This window comes from Sceloporus undulatus, chromosome 2 (assembly GCF_019175285.1).
Source record: "Sceloporus undulatus isolate JIND9_A2432 ecotype Alabama chromosome 2, SceUnd_v1.1, whole genome shotgun sequence".
Classification (NCBI taxonomy): Eukaryota; Metazoa; Chordata; class Lepidosauria; order Squamata; family Phrynosomatidae; genus Sceloporus; species Sceloporus undulatus.
In genome coordinates, this window is record NC_056523.1 from 197,802,532 (window position 1) to 197,820,322 (window position 17,791).

A 17,791-nucleotide genomic window follows, 5' to 3' on the forward strand; every position below is an offset into this window, starting at 1 on the left:
AGCATAGATGGATTTTGTCCACCAGGGCTCCTAGAACCAAACCCCAGCAGTTACCAAGGGCCCACTCTATAAGAAACCTCTATGCAGGTTGGTTTTCTTGACTGATCAGTCCTATGCAGCTGCAGGGGGTGGGTTCTTATACCTTGTAACATTCACAATACTTACAGAAAGGAAGATCTTGATATTCAAAAAAGGTCAGGCCCAACACAGTGCTACTGCAAGGCAGGACCTTCTCCCAAACAGCTGCCCACTCAACCCAGTTTCCACTATCCCACCAGAAGAAAGGAAAAACTCTATCAAGTGAATACCCCTAGACCAGCATTTCTCAAACTATCCACCAGAACCCAACAATATAAACTGCACACTCAACAGCAGTTCTCTAAATGTAGATGATACAGGCAAAATTCAAAAGCATAGCCATGTTAGTTAAGATCAGTATGCAAAGGGATCTTGTAGTACTTCTGAGACTAAGAGAAAATACAGTGGGCCCTTGGTATCCACTGAGGTTTGGTTCCAAAATGGCCTGTAGATACCAAAACCTGTGGATGCTCAAATCCCATTAAACATGATAGTACAGTGAAATAGTGTGCCTTATATAAAATGGTAAAATCGAGGTTTGTTTTTTGGAATTTATATATTTTAAAAATATTTTCAAGCATTGGATGCTTGCGTCCATAAATAAAGAATCCATGGAGCCAAATGTAGCCAACTGTAGTAGAAAGTATGACAGCAGGCATTGGTTAGAAAGCATGATGGTGCATGGAAAGATGGAAGAATGGGTGGAAAGGGAAAGAGAGAACAGAAAGCCAGTGGCCACTTGAGTGTGAGAGAAGGAGGCAACAGAACAGGAAGAATATGAAAAGTAAAGTGTTAATTGTGTCTGTTTTTTTAAATAGCTTCAAAAAGACATTAAAATGATGTAAAGAAATAGGACAGGCAAACTGAAAAGGCACACTCAAGGCAGGAAGTGTCATATACATCACCATATACATGTTCATTTGGGTTCCATGATATACAACTTTTTTTGTGATCCCAGTCCTTGGGAACTGAGTCACCAATGAAACAATTGTTCAAAAACTAACAATTAAGGGGCAAAAATCTGCCAAAGGGTGGGAATTTCTACAAAGAAAGCTACTGGGCACATATTTTAAAAAGTACATTGGTAACAGGTGTAAAAGGAATGTCACAAGAACACCTGTTAACTACAAAACATTTCATCCTTGCAAGTCCCATTTCTCACAAGATAATAGCAGCAACCAAACAACGTTAAGAGCCTCTGGTTTATTTACAACATTGCCACCTCCTAGATTCCAGCTTGCCTTTAAATACCAAGCAGTATCCACCTTGAGCTACCAAGAGGAGTGAACCACAAAATGTCAGAAACCCTTGGAAATAAGAGGTCACTGACATAGGATAACCATGCAAAGGAATTTTATAGAACCTCTGAGACAAACTGAGCAAAAGAAGTGGTAGCATACGCTTTCATAGACTTAGTCTATTTCTTCAGATGTGTCGTAGATCAGCCACTTTACTGCACTATGCTCTTATAGTGCTGCTATTCCACTTTTACTGCTCTGGCTATCTTTTGTTGCATTTTGGAGTTTGTAGTTCAGTGAGGCCTAAGAGCTCTCTGGCTGAGAATTCTAAATGCCTTTTCCTAAACTGCAAATCCCAGAATGCAACAGGAGGCAACCAGAGCAGTTAAAGTGGAATAGCAGTGCTATAATAGTGTGGTAATCTAGCAAGTCTACAAAATCTTGCACTACCATTTCTTTTGCTCAGTTAGTCTCAAAGGCGCTACAAGATCTCCTTGCATACTGATATTCCAGGCTAACACAGCTATGTCTCTGAATTCTAGAATAATCATGTGTAGCTGTTCCTGTTTATAGATAGCCTTCTCTGAAATTTACCAGTCCCCATCATACCTGGGCTTCTGTTTCTGAAAGGATCCCATCGTCATCCACATCCAGTTCAGGGTGTGTCTGAAGTTCCATAACAGATACTCTGAAGACAACATAATAGCAGACAAGTAATTAGGGTGCTATCCAAACCTTCTACAACACTGGCACTGATACGCCTACAATAACTGCATTTTGGGTTTCTATGATTGTCAGCTCTCATATCAAATAGAAGAACAAGATTCAGCTGTTGTCAGTACGTGAAGCATTTTATGAGTAATTTTAGTTACAAGATGTCTTGCCTCAAAGAAAAGTGATGGAACAGAATGGACAAATTGAATTTGACTGCTGCCTAGTGCTTATTCTATTTAAATGTCATTGCTTACAAACAACACACAGTCAGTTATCTAGTTACTTCTTGAGCCAATGCAGTTCTTGAGCTGGTGGTGCCAAGCACCCTTGTTTTGCAAATAAATATGAAAAATGTAAAACAGCAGAAACTGACACCTACAAGGACAGCTTTTGGATCAACATCTGCCCTGCACTATGCTTTGCCCACAGAAACTGGAACAGTCAGTCACTGAGAGGGAAATCAAGTAAACTTACATCCCATCTCCATCATCGTCCAGCTCCAGGAAGGCTTCTGCTGCTTTGGCTTGATCTTTTGCTGCTCTTTCTGCTGCTTTCTGTTCTGTTGCAAAGCAGACAGATCACAAATCTCTTTTGTTAAACGAAATTAGAAAAGGCCCCAACTCAGCTTTCTCCTGCAACCATCTGAACAGCAGTGTTTTTCACTACTGTTTGAATCCAAAATCCCACCCTAAAAGCCTGGATCCCTAAGGGGCAACCAGCGAGGAAGTATCAACACATGCATAAGCAGCTGAAGACCTGAAGATTGCTTCTCCCATTCTTTTGAAATTCAAAATTCACTAGGATCACATAAGCTTTTCACCCAACAGGAAATGGAAAGCCATGCCCAACATTTACTCTTAATTTTTATTGCATATCCATGCTCATCTCAAACTTACAGAAAACATTTTAAAATGTCACTTCAAAAAGACAGAACTGAACAGTTCTTGGGCCATGGAAGTTAGTTTACAGTGGCTTAAGATGCTCAAGAATCATGTGAGACTCATTTCCTGAAGTCCTGTTGAACATTTTCCAGCATTGTCATATAAATCCATGTTTGTTTCAGTTTCTAATGGATGGCATAAATAGGAACACTGACCTTACCTCTGAGATGGTTCTTTTCAGAAATGGGGTTAACGAAATCCTGACATGGGTTGCTCCTTCCTTATCACCCCAGTAGACAGGATATAGACTTCGAGGGAGTTACCTACCGAGGATCAACCCCACACCCCTGTTCCTCAGTTCATGTTACAGCCAAATAGCAAGCTCCTCTAATATAGTTGAACATATACAACATATGAAGGGGAGAAAAAGGGGGTGAGGACTAAAGACATACAAAGTATCCCTAACTACTAGCTAACTACATATTGTCTGATTACTACTGCTTCTGTGAGAAGACTGTAATTCCTCAGTTCGGAGTAGGACAGATGTCACCAGACCCATCGCTGATAAGGAACATCTCACAGGTAATGCCAATGTTGCTTTTTCCAGTGGTGGAGATATAGACAACCTGATGTGGGACATACCACACCCCCATCTCCACGGGTGGGTGAACTGAGGTAAGTTGGTTAGTTTGGCACTACCACTTGTAGCACTCATCTGCTGAAGGATGCCTCCGCAGATACAAGAGCTTTCAACCAAAAGTGCCACAGAAATGTTGAAAATGATGCCTATGTCACTGCTCTACAAATGTCTATGATGGGGCATTTGTGGACAAGGTAGCAAAGGTAGGAGCACTACAACTGGAGTGAACAATTTCTGTCCCTGACAGTGCTGCCTCTGACAACAAATGACACAGGATGATGCAGGTCCTAATCCATCTCGACAAGGTCAAAGTGGGCACCTTCATTCCAGTCAATGGTGGTCAAAGAGAAACAAACATGTGATTGGGTGTTCCGACTTGCTTGGTCCGGTTAATGTAGATTTTGAATGCCCTTCAGTTACTGAATGTGTGCCAATCCTTCTCTAGGTCCTTGGTTGGATGTGGGCATAAGGATGGCAGCGCGATCTCTTGAGCACTAATTGAGTAACCTTGGGCACAAACGTATGATCTAACCACAGCACTACTGAATCCTGGTGGAAGATTCAAAGTTCTTTTCTCACTGACCGATGTGATTGCTACTAGGAACAGTACCTATCATTAATTTCAGTGAGGCCTCCCTTAGGGGCTTGAATGGGCCCTTAGTCAGGGCTGACAGCATGGTATGCAAGTCCCAGTTCGGATATTTGTGTATTGTTGGAGGTTTCATCAGCATGGCTGCTCTCAGAAAATTTTTGATGTACAGTGTATACATATCTTCTTTGCCTTCGATAATGGAAGTGCCAAGGAGATTGCCATCACTTATCTCTTCAGGGTATTTGGGTAGAGTCCTTTGTCCAAACCTTCTTGTAGAAACAATAGGGTATTCACCATGACTGATTTGTTTCATCTGATGAAAGCTCTGAACGTGCATTTATAGATCCTACATGTTACAGGGGTCTAGCATTGATTATGGTATCCATCACCCTTTGAGCAGTAACTGATTTGTCCAGTAAGTTTTTCCACTGACTCTCCGCGCAAGTAGGTTGAGCAATGCTGGGTCTGGGTGACATATCTGTCTTTGGGTGTGCAGGTCTTCCCTCAGTTGCAGTTAAAAGTACTCCTGGCATAGACTCATCGTCTCTGATAACCATGTCCTCCTGGGCCAGTGGAGCACTATCAGAATCAGCTCCACCCATTCTGCATGCACCTTTCTGACACATCTGGATATCATGGGGGAATACATATAGATGGCCCTTTGCCCATTTTGTGTTAAGAGTTTTCTATTCCCTGCGACTGGAATCTTGAGAAAATCATTTGTCTGTTGACCAGTGATCTTTCTCAGGGTGGCTGAATCTTCTTGTGATCAGTTGGAATACCTCTGGGTGCAGATGACCCTCTGCCTGGTTTACATCTGTCATGCTGAGCCAGTCCGCTTTTGTGTTCAACTCTCCCTTTATGTGGTCTGCTTTCTGTGATAATACAGTGGGCCTATGGTATCCACTGGGGTTTGGTTCCTGGAACACCCCACCCAGTAGATACCAAAATCCATGGATGCTCAAGGCCCATTAAATAAAATGGCATACTAAAATGATGTCCCTTACATAAAATGGCAAAATTAAGGTTTGCTTTTTGGTATCTTTCTTTAAAAAAACACAATTTCAAGCTATGGAAGGTTGAATCTGTGCATAAAGAATCCACGGATACACAGGGCTGATTATAGAGATACACTCAGACCATTGCCTGCCGTACCTCCTGTTAGTGACATGAAAGAAACCATATCCTGACCTATGCCCCCAAAAAGAGGAGTGCTCCTGGTGCAATGACTTCCTGTCATCCTTTTTAACCAAAGTGGGTAGAGCCTTTTCTTGTCCCTGGCCTCCACTAGTACTGGGTCTATGACTCCCTAAAGGGTTTGCCTCCTGTAAAGGGGGAAAAAGTTAGGTTTTGGTTTGAGTGTGCATCAACCAGTCAATTTTTAACTCAGATCTGCCTTCTAACCAGGATAGATACCACTTGCATCCTGGTGCTGAATTTCATGATGTCCAAGCTGGCATCTGCTGAGAAGGCAACTTGAGCAATTTGTTAAAGGTGAAAGGACAGCATTTGGTGCAAAGTGGCGGTGGCAAGCACACTCACGGCCATTGACTCAGTGCAGACAAACACATTTAACCAGTTGCAAAACTGTGAATAGTCTGTGTGGTCTGCTGGGATAGGAGAAGGGGTTCATACAGTCCCTTTGTATCAGCAGGGGAAATCCGTTCTGGAGCTCCCCATGGACAAGAAAAAATGCATGACCTCAAGTCCCGTTGTTTCCTATGGCAGCATGACATGCATGTGGCAGCTTGTGCAGCCACGTGAATGCAGCTCCATTAAAAACAACACGGTTTGCCATCTGCAGAAGCTCAAATCCACAGATGGCAAGCCCATGGATAACAAGAGCCCACTGTATTTACTCACTCTCTGCTCCAATTCTTCGTTTGCCTCATGTCCTGACCTGGTCCAGGTCCTGCTTTTGCAGCACCCCCCCCCCCCCCGGTCATGGTTGAAGGGATGTCTTCTGAGGCTGCCTTCCTTTTAATATAGACTGCTTGGGACTTGGTCTTCCCAGTCTCAGAGGTAATAGAGGGCAGGTTTTCTTCAACCCCATATGCCTGTGCTGTCATCAGGTGAGCTCCTTTTTTTGATTCTTGCCTAGCTACTGGTCTAGCCCCACAGGAGAGTAACGGATAGGGAGTAAAGAATAGAAAGGAGCAGCAAGGGTTTTTGTTTTTTGAGGTGGTAAAGGTGGAAGAAGGGAAGGTCGAAAAGAAGTGAAGTGTAGGAAAAATCTAGGAGATGCCTATGTGGAACAGAGGCAGTAACTAGACTTGGGGATAACGGGGTTACTCTCCCTTGTAGGTAACTCTCTCGAACTCTTATTTCCAGTCTACTGGTGTGTTGAGGAAAGAAGAATCCACATCAACATGTCTCCATGCCCATAATCGAGAGACAATTCAAATCCATCTCTAGGTACAGTATTTTCTTTTACTGTGTTGGCTTTACCATGTTGATTTTGTAATATGGTAAATGCACTGAGGACCTGTAAAGTCTGGGTTCAAAAAAGAACATAAATACAGCCCTCCTGTTGCTGACTATGCTGGGCTTATTTAGTCTAGTATCCTGCTTCCAATAATGCTTAGGCAGATATTGCCAGAAAGCCATATCAAGACACAAGGTAAGAGCCTCCTGTCACTGTTTCTTGCCCCCTCCCTTGTCATTAGCAATTGTTATTCGGAGCTCATTTGCCTTGCAAACAGAAACTGCAAATATATCACAGCTATAGCCACTGAAAGATCATCATCCTGAACACCTTTAATGCCATTCAGCTCTGTGACCATCACATTTTGTGGAGTCCACCAGCTAGATAATCCAAAATACATACATGCGCATAGAGGTTCATATGACCAAGGAGAAAGTGAAAGAGGACTGAAGTAACTCCCTCTCCCTTGAGCCTGAGATCTACCAAAGTTGTGAGGATTGGAGATCATGGAGGCAAGGATCTGCAGCTAGCAAAGCAATCAGAATCAGTTCTATAGGCACACAAGAGACAAGCTTGCCTCCAAACAAACCGCAGTTTTGGGCAGCACCTGCTTGTAACAAAACCATTTTAAATAACCATGAGAATGGTGAAAGGCAGGGAAAGGTCATTCATTCAGGAACATTCTCCTGTAGGAGAGAAAAAAAGAAATAGTTGGGATGCCTTCCCTAAGCCATGTGATCTCCTATGCCATCTGCCATCACTGACCAACAATAAACTTTTAACAAGAGGCTCTCGATTCAGATTTTGGAAATTGTTTTCCCTAGATTCCTAAACTGTCTATGACATTTTCCTGCCACAGAACAACCTGTAATTCTGATTATAAAAACACCCTATGGTCTCTCATATAATTTCTTTATGGGGGAGGCTGGTGGCTGGCAACCAACAATGAGGTTCTCAATGCCAGCAAATTCCTTCATATGGTAGAGTGTACTCACCTTCCCAGGCTTTTTGGTGGATCTCTTTGGCTTCTTTTTCAGGCTTCTCAGCAGCCTCCTTCTGTACCTTGAGAGTCTCCACTTGCTCTTCTACAGATTTCTTACTCTCCTGTAGTTCAATTAGCTTTCTCTAAAAAGGAAGGTAAATTAATGACACTATCCAGGCCTTCTCATAACAAGTTACTGGTTGTCCCTTGCTTCAATATCATAGTGACCCACTTTGTTAAAGTACTGCATGAGAGAAATGGACAGGAATGCTCATAAAATAAGTCTGTTGAGCAACTGTTTTGTTTGCTGTATAAACAAAGCTGTAGTATTAAATTCAAAAATAGCTACCATCAGGCAGCACAAGATGGGAAACAGTGGAGCTACAAGGGAGAATCCTTCAAGAAAAATCAACTGTTTGTGGCAAAAATGTATGTGGTATTCCCAGTTCTTAGCTCTACCCCTCCTAGTGTCCATTTATTTATGACTCCATTTATGTATGACTGGGAAAAGTATGACTCTCATTTGCTAGCCTAAAGCCTACATGAAGAGAGCACGATCTTTGCTTACTCAGATACTGCAAAAGTACACCACTGAGAAGAAAACCACATAGCTATAGCCTTGTGGAAATGGGCACTATTACTCTATCAACAAGCTGTGGCTGTTTCCAACACCATCTTCCTCCTCACCTGTTTTTCTTCCTTTCTCTTACTTGCTTCTTCCATCAGGGCCTTCTTGATTTCAAAGCCCTCTCTGGCCACCTCAGCCTTCTGCTTCAGTGCCTCCCGTTCCTTTCGGCCCATCTCTCTGTACAAAGGCAAAGATGATAGCTAGATTTTAGCCCAACATATCTTATTCCACTCACAATCAGCACTGGTGTGTGTGTGTGTGTGTGTGTGCGCGTGTGTGTGTGTATCCCACTCAGGGAGTGATCAAACCAACTTGAGGTACATAATCCATGGCAGAACTAGCACAGTGACTACAAGCAGGAAGCCCAGACAATGCTACAATAAACCTACAGAATAGCTTGTTCTGTGCACCCAAGCATAGTTCTCACATGCAATGTACACACATCTATAAATATATGTGCAACTGTACAGCAGTAGAGAAAATGGTAAGAGCATCCTTGAGGAATACCACTGCTGTTTTATGTATTACAAATGGTTATCATCATCATTATAATAACTTTTGTATGTTTTTTAAAATCATTTTAATGTGTTTTTATATTGTGAGCCGCCTTGGGCCCCTTTTGGGGGGAAAGGCAGCATAGAAATAAAATAAAAAAAATTATCTTTCAACATTATAAAGGCAACCTACAGCAAAATATTTACTATATCATACGACTACCCATCACAGTAATGTAAAAACTGCAGTCTATAAAATCAGGATAAAACATAATAAAACAAAGCAAAATAAAAAAAAGCAGAGCCAGCATAGTGTAGTGGTTTCAGTGTTGGACTATGACTCTGGAGACCAGAGTTCAAATCCTCTCTCATCCATGGAATCCATGGATCCTCTCTCAGCCTCAGAAGAAGGGAAGGGCAAAACCCCTCTGAAAACATCTTCCTGAGAAAACTCTTCAATAAGTTTGCCTTAGGGTCATCATACGTTGCAGACAACTTGAAGGCACACAACAATAAAACAAAGCAACAACTTATCTGATATAATTTCTATCCCTGCAAACTTACTTTGGTATTCCCTTTTTGGTCTTTAAGGAGAAGACACTCTTTTCACAAGGAATTATGGTTCTTTTTTCCGATGATTTAATGCATGTGTTCTTAGAGTTTGAGTTTAATTGGCATTATTATTTCATGAGTCTTTATTTTATGGCATTTTGAAATTTTATGGATATGATTCAATGGAGCCCAAAAAGATGCAAAACCAGGATAATAACATACTAAGAAACTACTGGGGGCAGGACCTAGGGGAGTGAAGAGAATACATGTCTTGGTGATCTGCAGTAAATTCACTAGAACCTGATTCCCCACTGTTTAACATCAAATGGAAAGTGTTCCACCCCAAATTAAGCCACTAAAACTAAGTATGTGGAAAACTGGGTTGGCAGCAGATTTGTAGGCAAAAGAACTGTAGCCTTAAGTCATGGCACAGAGAACAAGTTTCTGAAGTAACACATGCAGATATACTGTTGCTTCATTTTAAACACACACACACACACACACAAAAAACAAGTAGATACTGCAAACTGAAATTCTTCTCATCCCTGACTTACAAAGTATGTCAACTTTGATATATGTTGCTTTGCAAGAGTGCTTATTCACTTAAATATTTTTAACCTGCTCTTTCATCAGCAAGGTAACCCAAGGTAACCCAATAAAACAACATGAACAATTCCAGACTAAAATCAATGAATTCAAACAATATAAAAACACATTACACACCTCAACAAGTTAAAACAAGACTAAAAACCATGTACATGCTTAAAAGTAAATTATGCCTCAAAATCTTTAACAAAAGGCCATACCTTGACCTGGTGCTAAAAAGAAACCAACATTGGTGCCAGTCAGCTTTCCAAGCCAAGAGCATTCCACAAGTGCAGGTGCTACAGCTAATAAGGTCCTTCCATAGTATAATGCCTCATTTGATGGGACACAGAGGAGGACCCTTCTGGAAGAGTGCAATCCTTAGGGTCTGAACAGACAGGCCAAAATAAAGCTGCTTTGGGTCACTTTGGATGTATGGTGTTTAAATGACACGCGCATCTTAAGAGGTGAGAAGCTGAGCCAAAGCTGTGCTCCAGTCCTTGAGAATGGCTTTGGTGTGGGTTCCGGCCTCTTAGGACGCATGCATCATTTAAACAGCATACCTCCAAAGTGACCCAAAGCCGCTTTATTTTGGCCTGTCTGTTCAGGCCCCTTAGGCAGGCATATATAGGAAGAGGCTCAGCTTCAAGTATCGAGGTGCCATTTAGGGCTTTGAATGTCATCAAAAGCACATTAAATTCAGACCGGTAACTAATTGCCAGCCATTGCCTTTCTTTCCAAAGTGGTGCTATGTGTTTGTTGCTTGTATTTTACCCTTTAAAAAGTTGCCTTTTTGAAAGATTAAAAGCACAACATCAACTTGGCATTCTCTTTAACATTGTGATTTATAAAACTGTAAACTGAATTTCTGTAAGACTGGGAAACTGGGAGGATGCAGAACTTTGGGAGTTGGCACTTGGGGCCATGTATGTATCATCTTTTGATTTTCCCAAGCTACCTCAGTTCCACACTAGGGTGGCTTAGAATTATCACTTTAAACAGAGAAATCACTTGTACAAAGGCCAAAGGCTGACTTACTTGCAGGTGTTTTCACACACAATGCCACTGTTGTATTCATCTGTTGCATCACAGCAGTCTGAAAGGGAGATGACAAGGAGAGCTGTTAACACCCAGCCACTCGGGTTTGGCTGCCCACATCCATAGGACCCAACTGCCATGAGCTAGCAAAGCTTACCACAAATCCCATCATTGATACGAGAGGAGGGGATGTACTGAGGGCGGTAACCAGCATTGGAACAGTGGAAACGGCCATTTGGGCATGCAGACGTCCCTGGGCAGAGGAAAAAGTGTGAAGAGAAGAGTTGTAGGTATGTTTAATAAATTGGGGGAGAGGGAAATCAGAAAAAAATGTAGAGGAATGTTTTCATGCTACGCTAAAGCTTTATTTGTAATGTATTAAAATATTTCTAACCCATCCTATAAATTCTCTGCCTCCCTCCCACATACAGGACACTGGTAGCAATCTACAAAACCAGCTTTATATTGTATTAATTTCACCAGCTTTACCATCCCTAACAAAAACACTCTGGTTTAAATAAATGACGTAAACTGGCAGTTTTTATTTGGACACACCATTAAGTCATTGGTTTTTTCTTTTGTTTTTACACAATCACCTAAGAAATGCAAAGTATGGAAACATAATTGACCAACAGCATTCCAGCCACAGAGTGCAAAAATATTTTTATGTATACAATTTAATTTTGTTTTTACTGTGCCCTTTTCTACTATGTCATAATCCAACATGAGCCCCGACTCTTGGAGAAAAAGGGAATACAAAACAGTTAAATAATGACAATGGTCCAAAACACACTGCAAAAATAATCCAGTTTGAGACCATTTTAACTGGCCAGGCTGGGTGCTAGGCAATCTTGAGAATTGTAGTTTATTGTGGCACCAGCGCTCTCTAACAGAGAAGGCTAAATGTCTCACAAAACTACAATTCCCAGAATTCCCTAGCATTGAGCCAGGAAGTGCTGGATCTGTATCTTTTGGATCAATGATCTGTACTTAGCACAAAAAGTTCCCAATCTAATTGCCACAACTCCCATACCAACCAACCTGCAGAGAAAAATACAGTCTGCTTCAGATGCCATATTATATATTCCACAAAATAATTTAAAATTCTGAAAAGATTTATATCTCTGCCACAACCATAAATCAGTAGTAGTACTGCCAATAATTTGCTAAGCTCCTACAAAGGCCTTTCTAGCCCAAGAATATAAACCCAACACAACCATCTCTATCTCTTTCATCATCCTTCCACAACCACCTCTCTGCACAATATCCTGCCCCAGATCTAGATTGAATTTCACTACTTCCAGTCCCTCCCAACAGCCATTACGACTGTAAGATATGCACAACTGCATTTGGGAAGCTATTGTAAGTACATTCTCCTCCCATTGGTTATTGTCCCTCCACAACATTTATGTTAGGTAAAGGGAATCCAACTGCCATCTGCTTTGTTTGGCAACATTTCTTTGCCTTGAGATCAAGTAATAAAACTTGCCATGGGATATAGGACACACATAGTATGGTTCCTCCCACCTTAACATGTGAAAAAGAGGAAAAGTGATAAAAAAAAGGAAGTGGCTCATAATTCTACTAAGAATTGAAAGTCCAATGCCACAGTGCAATATACATCCACTAAAAATTGACCTTCACTGAGTTCAATGGGAGATTCCAGGGTATATAGGATAGCATCCTAACAAGATAAAGAGGAACAAGAGCTTTGGAGGATGTGCTACTCTCCCTCACTGGGAGGGATGGGCATCTACTGGGGGCTGAATAAACCTGTGAAGCAGAACAATAGCATCTGCAAAGGTTTACTGGTGGAGCAAAGTGTGTGAGCGGAACATCTGTCTCGTGTGCTTCACTTACCTGGCTCATCTGAGCCATCTTTGCAGTCACAATAATCATCATTGACTCTGTCAAAGGCTATAATTGCAGAGCCATCCAGACAAGTGAATGGCTTTGATTCATCATAGAAGTGATGGTCTGAAAATGAAAAAGAGACACTTTGACTCAAGTAAGGGCAACATAAATACACAGATCTAAAAAGGTATTCAAGCACACATGGTGGATGACAGAGATGAATCTAGAATACTTAATAATTATTCCTTTGCTCCCCACTCATACTCTGCAACTCACCCACGGTAAGTTGTGCCTACAGTGACACAGTGGGAGAAGGAAGGATACAGAACCAAGTCTTCTCTTATAGCAACACAATTTGCATCTTCCAGTTAGTGATCAACTACAAATCCCAGCAGCCCCAGTCAGAATAACTGGTGATCAGAAAGGCTGGAAGCTGCAGTCCAACAACATCTGAAGCATCCTAAGTTGTCCACCTCTGCCTTATGTCAAAGGGGACCGCAGGAATCTGGGAGCTGCAAATCAGATGAGTTAAGTATATATATTTAAAAAGAGTACATAAAACTAGTATTTAACACTATATATACTATCTCACACCATTCCTCTCTTTCTCCCCACTTGGCTAGAAGGAGGAGTCCTGCTGACTTTAGTTTCACTTTCTATAAAATCTCATTTCTTGTTATACAGTCAGCCCTCCTTATGCACGGATTTTTTTATCCACAGATTTTTTTATCCACGAATTGAAAATATTCAGAAAAATTCTAAATTCTAAATGGCAAACCTTGATTTTCCATTTTATATAAGGGATGCCATTTTTCTATGCCATTATATTTAATGGGATTTAAACATCCATGGATTTTGTTATCCACTGGGGTTCCTGGAACCAAATTTCAGCGGATAACAAGGACCCACTGTATTAAAATCAGAGAATGTGGTATAAAACATATTTTGGTCATTTTCTAAACAAGACAGCTTTAAAGCCTGGTTTGTCTGTCTCCTTTGTTAAACCTGTGTCAATTTCAAATCAATCTCTGTTCTGAACTTCACATGCAGGTAGTATTTGTGGAAACTACAACTAAACTCAGTGGGAGTCCTTCTCTGAGTCTTGTGGAGAGAGGAGCAAAAGTGCCATAGCTTTGGTTGGGTACATTCTGGCTCAGCCTTATAGCACTGAATTTTCACTTGGCGTTATGTGGGAACCAGAGCATTAACACTGACCTGAAACTGTTCAGAGAATATTAATTAGGAAATGCTTCTCATCAGTCCCAGTCCCAGCAGCATTTACTACAAAAGAATAGCAAGAATCACACCCATGCATTGCAAAAAATAAAAATGTTACAAAAGATGCATGTGTGACCGCAAGGACTAGACTCTGATGCTTTATTCTTATTTTTACAACATAATGCATTACTTAGGGCAGGATATAATGGTAGTACTAATACTTGGAGTCATGTTTCTTTCTTATAGCACTATTTCTAAGTTAGAGGAAAAAATAACTGTGAAGCTTTATTAGTATTATTATCAATTATTATCAGTAGTATATTATCAATGATGTATCAACAAATTTACAATACTGGCAGGTACCCATCTTGCTTCCAGTCTCCATGACAATAGGAACAGAAGACCTCCTGATGGAATAATGTGTTATAAGACAATTTCTCAGCTGTCCGCTAGCTTGGTATAATCTGTTAGGAACTCACTTGTTAGGGAGACACCTCGTGGGCGTTTCACTTCCACAGAAGCAGCTAAGCCAGAAAGCAAGAGCAGAGCTAAAGGCAGAACAGGCATGATCCACAGGCAAAAGTAGCAGCAATTCCTGAGGGAAAGAGAAGATAGGCGACATAAGAAGAGCACTACTGGACTGGACCAAACACTTACCTAGTGCAGTATCCTGTTAACAAAGTGGCAAACAAATGTATGTCTTTGGGAAGTGCACATACAGTGTATGAGGGTGACAACACCTCCCCTGTTGTGACACTGGTACTCAAAGGCATATTTCTTCTGATAATGGAAGTAATATATAGTCATCAAAGATAATGGAGGCCACATGGTGTAGTAGTTTGAGTGCTGTACCGGGACTCTGGGAGACCAGGGTTCAAATCCCTGCTCAGCCATGGAAAATCATTGGGTGATCTTGCGCAGAGGAAGGCAATAGCTGCATGCGCCCTGCAGAAATAATCCAGTCTGATACCACTTTAACTGCCACAGCTCAATGCTATGGATTTCTGGGAACTGCAGCTTTGTGAGATATTTAGCCTTCTCTGCCAGAGAGCTCTGGGGCTACAACGAACTACAAATCCCAGAATTATATACCACTGAGCCATTGCAGTTACAGTAGTGTCAAACTGAATTATTTCTGCAGGGCACATGCAGCCAACAACAACCTCTCTGAATGAATCTTTCCACAAAGGCCCCATGATAGGTTCACATGAGGGTGATTATAAATCAGAAACAACTTGAAGGCATACAACAACAATCATAGCTACCGTAATAGCAATTAGCAGAGAATGCTTCCCAACCTCCTACTGAAAGCAAGACTGCTTTCAAATAGCAGGAGCTTGATTTGATTTTGAATCACAATGTCGCCTCTCCTTTTTTAAAGTAACTTTATTCTTTTTTTAAAAAGTAATATTTTCTGCTTTGTCAGGGCAGGTAAATCATATCTTCTAATCTGAGGTCCTAAAACCACAGTTCTAAAATCTGGATTTTCTCAGCCCCATACAAATCCAGTACAGCAATATGTTGCATTTCTACCCTGCTACAGTGGGAAGCCGGTTTTAAGGAACTCCGATGGCATGCGGCGTGTAAATACCATGCCGCCGGAGCGCTTGGATGCTGGCCCATGTATGGGCACCTTGAAGCCAGCTTCCAGGCGTCTTTGGGATGGGCACTGTCTATGCGCTATGCCCCAAGATGTCCGGAAACCGGATATTTATGCCAGTCTGTTTCGCCTGAGTTTATCCATCTGGTTTACAATCTACAGCTCTTTCTGCTGCCTTACACTTTACTTAGATCACTGACTTTTCTAATGAGAAGTTCCTTCTCAAGGTGTGTTCAAAATATGACAACCTCAGTATAGTCATCAAGGCTTCCAGGGAGAGTTCGGGCTTTATCTGTTCCAGAACCCATTTGTTTGTCTTTTTGGCCAACCATGGTCTCTTTAGTACACTTCTCCAGCACTACATCTCAAATGAGTTGATTTTCTTTCTGCTTTCTTTACTGTCCAGGTGTTACATCTGTATATCATGAAAGTAAATATGATGGCTTGGATGATCCTTACTTTAGCATTCAGTGTTACGTCTTTTCACTTTTGTAGCTTGTCTAGTTCCCTCATAGCTGCCCTTTCTAGTCCTAGTCTACTCCTGATTTTTTGACTGCAGTGTCCACTGTGATTAATGCTTGGCCCAAGGTATGGGAATTCTTTGGTTATATTTGTTTTATACACACACACACACACGTATTTGTTATATGTACAAATTCTTTGTTATATTGTTAGATGAACTAATTAAGAAATACCATGAGATCACCAAAAAGTCACAGAACCTATTATAGTTGTGAAGATATTAACAAAAGCTTCTTTTTCAAAAAGGGATTCCTGTCTTGGCCACGAACTACAGAGCTACTTAGAAGAGGGTGTACATCTCTGCGTCCTCACAAATGGCAAATTCACAGAGGAATGGTAAGATCCAGACAGTAAATTACTATATATCTTTCAGCTAGACAAGGGATGACTCTCTGTGAGAAGGCTGTGTGGCCTCATGACAACTGCATGCTGTAGCCTTCAAGGGTGGGGTTTTGTCTATAACTTTGTCCAATTAGACAATGTATATAGGACAGGGGGATCATGTCCCCTCCCCAGCCACACTAATTAATTATCCAGGGGATTTTTGTACTACTTTAACACATGTCGCTTACTCAAGTCAACTAAGAATCTTAAACACAATCTAGTATGCCACCTCCTCTTGTGTTATGGCATAAACTGATACCAAATTACTCAGCTGAAAGTGAGCAGTGAGCACATTCACTCAGATTTGTGGAAGATACTTCTCTTAATTATAACTTTCTGCACTATGTAATTCCTTTCAAATTGAAATTCAAAACACATAGTGGAGGCATCTTACTGTGCACATCTGTAGGTATTGGTAAACATATGAGTATTTGTCATGATAGTTATTTAATTTATGTCCTGCTTTTCTCTCATATAGCACCATATCAGATGTAATGTTACAGTATAAAACTTTAGAAATCAAAAGGTAAATACTACATTTTGCAAACCAAGCTTAAATTTTTGATACTAGATTTCATCTGAAGAAGCCATCAGTGTTGGATTCTAGCACATTTCAGCTTATCCTGCTAATTAAAGCCAATATTATTTTGAAGGGAGTGCCGCAAACAGCTCTCCAATGTTGCCTGTCTGTTCCCTTAGGCAATCCTTTCTCTATGATGCTCTATGGCCCAAGTTCTCCATTAGGAAGGGTAGCATCTTCTTTCATTTTATCCTGAGATTTGAGAAAAGAAATAGTAGGACTTCCTCACTGGAGAATACCTCCACTATTTCTTATCTCCTCCAAACCACTGCAAAAATGAGTGCCTTCTTCCTTTATCCTGTAAAATTTCTGCACCCACCAAAAGATTCAGTGGAAAGGCAGCATCCTCTTATTTGTGCTACACTTTGGAGTAAGACAAAACACTATAGGTCTTATAAGCTATTTCTGTCTTTAAAGCTCAGGTATGTTTAAAACAGCAACCAAAATTTGAGCAACTTGACATTAAAATGAAAGTTGGTAAAATGGCAAAACTACATTTTGAGAGCAGCAAAGCATTTAGTTCTATTGGTTGTATGTTGTTTTTGTGAAAATGTAATTCTGCTTACCATATATACTCAACTATAAGTCGACCTCATATATAAGTCGAGGGCAGGTTTTGGGACCAAAATTATAGCTTTTGATATGGCCTGTGTATAAGTCAAGGGTAAAACCTAGGGGCATGTAACAAAAGATCTAAAGGATGAAGCAAAGGAAAACAATGCCAAAGAACTTACAAATTCCAGAAGATATAACTGTATGTGCTCACACTAAAGGATGGATGGCTGA

At 41.0% G+C, this 17,791-nt stretch overlaps 1 protein-coding gene across 2 annotated transcripts in view; it reads right to left on the reverse strand.

Annotated features, from left to right (window-relative positions):
* The window catches only part of PRKCSH (protein kinase C substrate 80K-H), a 57,524-nt gene extending 39,733 nt beyond the window's left edge, over positions 1 to 17,791 (reverse strand). For both annotated transcript variants that reach the window (XM_042451366.1, XM_042451365.1), the window contains exons 1-9: positions 17,740 to 17,791; positions 14,399 to 14,514; positions 12,708 to 12,824; positions 11,005 to 11,100; positions 10,848 to 10,905; positions 8,238 to 8,355; positions 7,564 to 7,693; positions 2,505 to 2,589; positions 1,926 to 2,004 (exon numbers count right to left, since the gene is read on the reverse strand). In XM_042451366.1, coding sequence (XP_042307300.1) covers positions 1,926 to 2,004; positions 2,505 to 2,589; positions 7,564 to 7,693; positions 8,238 to 8,355; positions 10,848 to 10,905; positions 11,005 to 11,100; positions 12,708 to 12,824; positions 14,399 to 14,486 — 771 coding nt within the window. In that variant the 5' untranslated portion in view covers positions 14,487 to 14,514; positions 17,740 to 17,791. The remainder of the gene's footprint in view (positions 1 to 1,925; positions 2,005 to 2,504; positions 2,590 to 7,563; positions 7,694 to 8,237; positions 8,356 to 10,847; positions 10,906 to 11,004; positions 11,101 to 12,707; positions 12,825 to 14,398; positions 14,515 to 17,739) is intronic.